We start from the raw sequence: 8,688 nt of genomic DNA on the forward strand, positions 1-8,688 counted from the left end.
CTCCAGGACACTGTCCGGGGGCAGAGCTAGATCATGCCCCTCGAGATAGTGCGGCGCGCTTGGCCGTGGCTCGAACCCGTCGAAGATCAAGTCTCCGCGGGTGTCAGCCGTGTAGTTTAAGCTTCCAAACCTGACTTGATGGCCAGGGGCGTAGCTTTCGATCTACTCCAGGTGGCCGAGCGAATTGGCCCGCAGAGCGAAGCCGCCGAAGACGAAGATCTGTCCGGGGAGAAAAGTCTCACCTTGGACCGTATCGTTGTTGATGATCATATGAGCCATCGGGCCTAAAGGCGATGACACAAAGGAACTCTCAATGAAAGCACCAATGTCGGTGTCAAAACCGGCGGATCTCGGGTAGTGGGTCCCGAACTGTGCGTCTAGGCCGGATGGTAACAGGAGGCAGGGAACACGATGTTTTACCCAGATTCGGGCCCTTTTGATGGAGGTAAAACCCTACGTCCCGCTTGATTAATATTGAAGATACGGGTAGTACAAGAGTAGATCTACCACGAAATCAAGGAGGCTAAATCCTAGAAGCTAGCCTATGGTATGATTGTTGTGTATGGAGTTGATTGCCTACGGACTACAACCCTCCGGTTTATATAGACACCGGATAGGGTTAGGGTTACATAAAGTCGGTTACAATGATAGGAGATCTTGAATATCCGCATCGACAAGCTTGCCTTCCACGTCAAGGAAAGTTCCATCCGGACACGGGACGAAGTTTTCAATCTTGTATCTTCATAGTTTAGGAGTCCGGCTGAAGGTATAGTCCGGCTATCCGAACACCCTCTAATCTAGGACTCCCTTAACCTCCAAGGTGAAAAACCACGCACAACGAGTGAGTGTTGAATAAAATCGAGCAGGCAAACTCCGCATCGTCGTCACATACAACGCCTCACTGGACAAAGGCTAGACTCATCTCAAGCCGCCATGTCGAGAACGCTACGTGCACGGTCGCCCATGGCCCTCACGGACAAATGACGGCAGAACTAAGTTTTAGAATGGTCACCGAGATCACCGTTGCACATTCTAACACTAAAGTTTGCACATGATTCTAAAATATGCAACTACTCAATTTGTGCTGGACAAACAACAAACGCAATATCTTACGTCGTTTTCTGCATATCCATACGTATGCGGAATTTTTGCTAACTCCATAAAAGCCATTGCATGTAAGCATAGTAAATCTTATGGAATGGCTTATTCCATGGGATTTTGGAGAAGGGCAAACAGAAAATCTTGCGTCATTTTTTCTCTTTCTATGCCCGGGATCCTTGCTAACTGAAAGCAAATCCCACGTGCACCTAGCTAGTAGAAAAAACATAGTAGAGACTGAACGCGTCAGGTGGAGTCGATCAGTAGGATGCTCCTGAACAAAGTAGCATTCTAGTTTTGCAACTAATCGGTCAACACTGAGCGTCTGAGCCCTAGTAAATCTTGGAAAAACTGATCAAAAAAGTCTTGGAAAAAGATGGATAGCCCTGGGAGACGTGGTGTAAACAGGCCATCCCGAGCCTTGACCACTATTTTCTCCTCTTCCTCTCTTCCAGCCAGTCGGACCAACGCACACCCACAGCCGGGAGAGCGCGTCCGCACGGTCGCTCTCGCCTTTGCTGTCTCGTCTCCGCCACTAGCTGAAGGCCACGCCCGTTCCGCGCTCGACGACGCCTCCATGCACTGCCCGCCAACGGAGGCAGCCGAACTCCTCCCGGTTCCGGGTAAGTACAAGCCGGCATAACTACCTGATGTTCCCCCGCCTTCGGCTTCTTCGCCCGGCCCCGTCGGCTTGCTGCGCACTGAGCTTTCGCCTGAGCTGGCCCTTTGTCTCGCTTGGCAGAGCTGCTTGGCCGTGGCGCCGTGCCGTGGCGCGTGCGCGTCCCGGAAGCGACGTCCGCGCGTTGCGTTGCGTTGCGTGTGTGGTCGGGAACGACAAGGTGACGCTTCCACGCAGCTTCTTCCCTCGTCGTTTCGGTCTGTGGCCCGTCCGTGAGGATGCATGCATGATTGACCCGCATGGAATGGAACTGTACCGGTGCCGCCAGGAATTCCACGGCCAATGTGCTGTGCGCCCGGCCGAACCCACTCGTGCTTGACGAAATGTTCGCCCGGTCCGGACCAGCCAGCCAGATTGCCTTCTTTTTTTCACGTCCGACTACGGAGGGCATCAGCTTCGGCCCCGAGCGCCCGTGCGAGCCGCCGCGCGACGGGTCGGTCGCAGGCTGCCATCGGGCAACGACGTCGATGCAGGAGTAGTACATAAAGCTCAATGCGACAGCCTTCAATTCCAGACATGGAAATCAGATAAAAGTTATCAGACCAAACACCATGCCGTGCGGGCTATGTTTCCATCAAGAGGAGACAATGAAGGTGCTAATAATGGATGGTAGGAACCATGTGGTGTTACAAATTACAACATGGATCGCCTTCCCAAAATTTCTGTTGCACGCTTTACACAATTCTCTCATATGTGTGACCAACCCATCCCATGCTGCCATGACATAAGGGCAACTCCAACGGGACCATCAAACCGACGACACAAAATGTATACGGACAAGTGCATTTTAGCCCCAAACAAACTGGGGTAGGCTAGAGTAGAAACCCATAAGATCTGAAAACCAGCTCATGGTTCTCGCACGTGGATAGCTAACTTCCACGCAGCCCTATCCATGGCTAATTCTTTGGTGACATCTCGGACCTTAAGATCTCAAACATGCATGCTCCATCCGCCTTTCCCGTGTGAAGTAGCGTCGCAAACAACAAAAGATGACTGGTTCAGTCATATATGGTTCCCAATAGTACATCATCCAGGGAATGCAAGGTTGTTGACAAACCGCCATTGCAAATTTGGTCAGGCTTTGCATGCGTAGACCCCCTCAGAAGGCAGATCGAGTCCAATTAATGGAGGATAACCTCCAAGCTATACAGGTTCGTGTATATCACAGGTCACTGTAATGTGTGACCAGTAGCTAAAATGTGGAAATCTTCTTTTCTTTGGTATATAGCTTTCCAGTTCTCAATCTCCTCCCTAGAGAAGCAAATGAACCACCATGTTAGCATACACTCAGACCAATTCGATTACTCCCTCCGTTCCAAGTTCTAGGTTTGTCCTAAGTCAAATATCTTTAAGTTTAACCAAGTCTATGGGAAAATATGCCAACATCTACAAGATCATTTTGGTTTCATTATAAAATATACTCTCATACTACTATATATAGGTGATATTGTAGATGTCGCTATATTTTTCCATCAATTTGGTCAAACCTGAAGATGTTTGACTTAGGACAAACCTATAACTTCAAATATTTTGGAACAGATGGCGTGCTTAGACAAAGTAAATGACCAGGAAAAGTACAATTGTTGAGACAAAATATATAATCTCGGGCAAAACAGGAAACAGTGGAAGCTTATGACTAACCGTAAGCAGTGGCCGATAGAATCATAATAGAGAAGGGCAACAAGCTTGCGCCTTCTTTCGGTTTTATGCCCGACGCCACGCTTAACGACAGGCAGCTGCTTTATCCCTCTGGCCTCCATAAGGTTTTTGGCAGTGGTCAAATCGGTATCTGGAAAGCATGTTAGCAGTCCGCACTCACTCCCCTGGTACTGGAACCCTCGAGTGAGACACGACGAGATGGTTGAACAGGCTTCCTGCAAAATCTCATTTGAATAATTACATGTTTCCCAGCAAATGAAAACTCTTTCTCTATGTTGACCTTATGGAATTCAAGTGCATGCACATTAAGATTGTTAAGTTAGATGTAAATTTTGTCTCTTTTCAGTTAGTGCCCTAAATAGAAATAGTTTTGAAAATGACCTATTCAATATCAAAATGGCCTACACTAGTACTACCTCCGTCCTGGTTTATTGGTCCCCTTCGCATTTTGTGCTAAATTTTGATCTCAGATTTAACTAACAAAATGTTAATGCATATAACCAAAAATAATATCACTGAAAACTATGTTCAAATACGAGTCCAACGATATAATTTTTGGTGACATGCATTATTATTTTCTTAGTTAATTTTATGGTCAAAGTTTGGCACAAAATACTAACAGGGCCAATAAACCAGGACGGAGGAAGTACTTGTTAACATATATGCATGTATTTCTTTTTTTTCAGGGAATATATGCATGTTATTTATTTATTAATTTGCGGGGAATATATGCATGTTATTCAAACATAGGTTCTTCACTGTGTACACGTACATCAGAGTTGAGCTGGTCTCCACTTAAGTAACTTTCCCCGTCCAGTTCAAAGCCCATACGGCTAATATCCCCTAATGTAATAAGCCCCTCAAGAAAATCTTCATGATCCACAACAAGGGCGCACATTTGCTGCTTATCACTCAATAAAGCGAGAGTTTCTGTCACTGTGGCAGATGGTGGAACTTTAACATATCTCTTTGACATGGCCTGGGAGACCTGGTAAAAAAGTTCAAGTGACAAACAAAGATCAGTAACAACAGCACAATTGCAATGTGGTTTTCTAGAATTAAGAGCTAATATAACTTCAACATGATATTATATAGGCTAAGCCAGAATTAAAGAGGCTGCCAAACCTTCAAATCATCTAGAAGCACTTCCTCTTGGTAGGTACCATAGTTACGAAGGCCACTTTGTGAGATAGTAAGCTCAAGATCATCTACGGAATCACTTCGCGTCCAGACACTACTATTTTTATCTTGTAGTGAAACTAAAGAATAACCACGCGTGGGTGCTCTAAACCCTGAAGATTCACCATCATTTGGTTGGTTTACCACAGAAGGAACCCATATTGCCAGTCCAACCGCTCCCTGTTAGAGAGAACCAAACAAACGAATCTGCATTAGGTTAGAAACTGCAGTGGCAAAATAGGAAACATAACATGAACAACTCCGCATAAAATGCAGAAAGAAGACTAGATTCAAACAAAGAGTTGGGAGGCAAGCACTAGCAATCATACTTACCATCAGAGGTAGCAAAATCCTGTAATCCTTTGTCAGCTCAAAGAGAAGCAATACGGAAGTCAACGGGACTGAGCAGACTGAAGCCAATGTCGCAGCCATCCCAACCTGCAGTCCAGACAATTAGTTTCATAAAATACTATTGTTTTAAGCAATGAGAAACAGAAACGTAACTGCAGAGCAACTTACAAGAGCATAAGCTTGTGGCTGTGCAACAGCAGCACTACCAGGTATAGCTGCATTTATTAAGTATGCAGCTGACCCTCCAAAAGTAGCTCCAACAGCAGCCCCGATCATCAAGCTTGGAGCATATAGCCCACCCACAAGACCAGAGCCCTTGCAAAGGGCGGTCGCAACTACCTTCGCAGCTGCAAGTTGAGTTAACAACCAGATACCAGGAGCAGAAGCACTCTTCCCAGTATGCAATATTTCTTCAACATTTGTGAAACCCCAGTATAAAATCCCTGGATATTTGAGGGCTATGAGGCCAGCTCCAAGCCCACCTAAAGCAGGGTACACTACAATGGGAAAATCAAACCTTTCTTTCATGTACGCAAAAAATCTTGAAAACCATACTACCAACCGTCCAAATACCACACTGACTGCCCCACAAAGCATTCCTAAGATGAGGTATAGAGGTAGCTCTGCAAAACAAAAATGGGAGGCAATGATAACCTTCAGAACCACCCCCTGTTCAGACATTGCAATACAAAAGGAGAAAATTATTACTGAGTGAAGAACCCATGTCAACATATTAGAAAAACTAGGCTTCTGCGAGGAACTCAAAGTCTAGACATATAAGATCTCGCGACCAACTCATGGTTCTAGCACATGGATAACAAGCTTCCATGCACCCCTGTCCATGGATAGTTCTTTGGTGATACTCCAATCCTTCAGATCTCTCTTTACGGACAAACTTTGTTGTAACCAATGTCTAAACAAAAACGTAAATTTGTGTACTTGGGTTTGATGAATTGCAATAGATGCCAGACTAAATTATGCAAGATGTGTCCCACAACATGATGAAAAAGATGGTTATGGTAATATATCCAAACTGTGATGAATAGATGAATCTCCACTCTTACAGTTGAAGATAAAAAGAATCAGGGCACGTACCAGCAGCAGATTTCAGCTCATATGCCGGCACTGTAAACGCTGGTCTTTCTCCAAGTAAAACGTTTGATACAGTAGATGATATAACTGATGCCAATATTATCATAGCAGTTGTAAAAGGAGGTGCATTTTCTGCTTTTAGGGGCCGCAATACAGTCTCAATGGCAAAGAAACACCCAGCAACTGCTGCATTAAAGCCTGAAACCCCACACATAAGAAAGACTTTATTAGAAAAAGCCATATCAAAAGGGTAACAACACAACTTACGAGTTAGAAGTTAGGGGCACAGAGGCAGCAAGTTGGTTGCCATGAATTATGACATTTCAGATTATTTGAGAAAGGTATGCAGATTAATTCTTCAAATACCAAATAGCACTACATCCAGTGATAGAAAGTAGTGATGTAGACATGTCAATAAAATCTGACCCCTAATACCAGAACCAACGAACATGGTGTTGTCATTTTGTGATTTGTTACTGAATAAATTTATTCACTGCTAAATAAACAGAAGGGTAACTAATTATCAATATTATACCTGAAGCAATTCCAGCAGCAGCCCCAGCAGCCACAAGAGCGATCCGTCTTTCGCGATTGTTCTCCATCATTTCTGAGCACCCGAGTGCACATGATTTACCAATATCCACACTAGGACCTTCAGGCCCCAATGAGCAACCGGTCCCCAGAGTCACGGCAGCCTGTACAGCCTTTACAGTTGGAAAGATTGCTGCAAGTAAACTGATTCCTTGGTTCTGCGGTTGTTTCGCAAGTTTGAGCTGCTCAAAAATCTCAAGTAACCCGTGCATCATTCCTACGATTACACCTCCTGACACAGGGATCAGCAGTATTCTGTGCCAAGTATCAGATAACCTCTGTAGACGGAGCCAAGCTGCACCTTCGTTGGGAGTACCTGCCCACGCCCAATCATGGATGACATGAACCTAGCACATCAATAACAGGAGCGGTATATAGAATCAGTCATGCAGGATGCAAGCACAGAACTTCAGCATTTATTTCAAATTATAGTGTCTGGATTACAGGTAACATTGCAGCAATAGAAACTCTACATTTGTGTCCATTAAAAATCTGCATTAACATTATGTGGCGTGTTTTTAATGAAATTTGTTGTGTTTTGGCATCCACCACTTTAATCTCACATAATATGCGCACTTAGTTTTAGTGTTTTAGTGGTTCTCAGCCACCTGTAACAATTTTCATAAATCTTAGTCGCCTCCTCAAGCTGCAACAGTACTAAACCTTAAATTTCAGTCAAGAGAAGTACGCAATTTTGGTAAAATATTTGCTGCAGTTCTTAGTCTAGGTTATTAGTCACATGGAGTGGATTGTGGATGAGGATGGTTGGATGATCGGCTTAGAAATGTGACTGAGATTTAAGAAAATCATAGGCAATTTAGGAATAACTGGATATGCAAAAACAAGAAGCCCAATGTGGTGAGATCAGTAATGTTATCATGCAGGAAATGGAACCAAATTTGTAGCATGACATTGATTTCAACTGGTTTTGTTTCTTCCGAAGCATCTGTGCAGGCAAAGCAGTGGCACGTTCCAAAATGCTTTACGTCCTATAGAACATCAATGCCAGCCAGATACTACAGCACAATGCGGCAATCGTCGCTTAAATTCAGAGGCGCATAGGAGAACCCCAGTCAGCTCAAGCACTCACCCCGCGGTTGAACGCGGCGACGCAGATGCCGGTGGCGAGCCCGAGGAGGCAGCCAATGAGCAGCAGCGCCCACTCGGGGGGCGCCCCGTCCCCGAGCTCCTCCCCCGCCCTCTCCCTCTGCGGCTGCGACGGCGCGGCAGACGGCTGCTCGGGGAGGCGATCGAGCTGCTGCTGCTGCCGGCGCGCAGATCCGCGGGCATGGACGCGGCGGTCGAGGTGGCGCAGGAGGCCGCGCACGCCCCCGGGGCGCCTCGGGGAGGCGGCCCCGTCGGCCGCCTCGACGTCGACGTGGCGGTGGCCGGCGGCCGCGCGCGGCGAGGGGCACGACAGCGACGACGACGAGGTGGCGCCCGCCCCTCCGGCGACGGCGGCCGGGTGGGATCTGAGGAGCGAGGCGTGGTCGTCGTCGCAGGCGGAGGACATGGCGGCTGGCGTCAGGGAGGCCGCCGCATGGAGATCCGGGGGCCGGGGCGGGGCGGAATGCGGGCGGGGGCGGCAAAGCGGCGAGGTTGACGAGCGGGGACGGCGGTGCTGCTGCCTCTTATGGGAGGCGACGCGGGAAGGAGGGGAGACCGCCAGGAGAAGGACGCACGAGGCCGCGGCAGTGGGTGGGATCCGCGCGAGTCGACCGACAGGTTGCGCCGCGCACTCGCGGGGCAGTGCGGGTGTGTGTGAATCTGCTTGGTGACGGCGAGGTGGCCGGATCTCCGCAGGCTCCGGACGTCCGATGATTATCATAATTGAACTTGTGTAGTGCGAGCGTCGAGTGGTGACAGGTTACATTTGCTAATAAATGATGTTCTGAGTTCGTCACTTGGAGTGAGTGGTGGCAAGTTGGTGATGATAAATGGTGAGTCAGTGAGTGGATTGGCATATCCAAGTGCTTAGATGTACTTTGATTTCCTTGTCGTGTTTGGTGAAAGGGTTGACGACTCTACGCTAGAGTTAA

The 8,688-nt window shown here is 47.2% G+C and overlaps 1 protein-coding gene across 2 annotated transcripts; it reads right to left on the bottom strand.

Annotated features, from left to right (window-relative positions):
* Positions 1 to 2,345: 2,345 nt before the first annotated feature.
* On the bottom strand, positions 2,346 to 8,349 carry LOC119317681 (chloride channel protein CLC-f-like). 2 transcript variants are annotated; one of them, XM_037592163.1, is made up of 9 exons: positions 7,740 to 8,349; positions 6,594 to 6,996; positions 6,062 to 6,256; positions 5,135 to 5,589; positions 4,949 to 5,053; positions 4,562 to 4,795; positions 4,209 to 4,424; positions 3,419 to 3,651; positions 2,346 to 3,028 (listed from the first exon to the last, which is right to left on the bottom strand). In XM_037592163.1, the coding sequence occupies exons 1-9, from the start codon at positions 8,160 to 8,162 to the stop codon at positions 2,947 to 2,949; spliced, it is 2,346 nt and encodes a 781-aa protein (XP_037448060.1). In that variant the 5' UTR covers positions 8,163 to 8,349; the 3' UTR covers positions 2,346 to 2,946. The 2 variants fall into 2 exon arrangements, with proteins under 2 accessions (XP_037448060.1, XP_037448061.1); XM_037592164.1 differs by lacking the exons at positions 6,594 to 6,996; positions 7,740 to 8,349 and having other exon boundaries at positions 5,135 to 5,635; positions 6,062 to 6,179.
* Positions 8,350 to 8,688: the final 339 nt, after the last annotated feature.

This window comes from Triticum dicoccoides, chromosome 6A, assembly GCF_002162155.2.
Source record: "Triticum dicoccoides isolate Atlit2015 ecotype Zavitan chromosome 6A, WEW_v2.0, whole genome shotgun sequence".
Classification (NCBI taxonomy): domain Eukaryota; kingdom Viridiplantae; phylum Streptophyta; class Magnoliopsida; order Poales; family Poaceae; genus Triticum; species Triticum dicoccoides.

Coding starts and splice junctions, on each gene's coding strand:
- LOC119317681 (XM_037592163.1), bottom strand. CDS start 8,162: ATGTCCTCCGCCTGCGACGACGACCACGCCTCGCTCCTCAGATCCCAC. Junction 5,590..6,061: donor TGAGCTGAAATCTGCTGCTG/GTACGTGCCCTG, acceptor TTTGTTTTGCAG/AGCTACCTCTATACCTCATC. Junction 4,796..4,948: donor GGATTTTGCTACCTCTGATG/GTAAGTATGATT, acceptor TCTCTCTAACAG/GGAGCGGTTGGACTGGCAAT.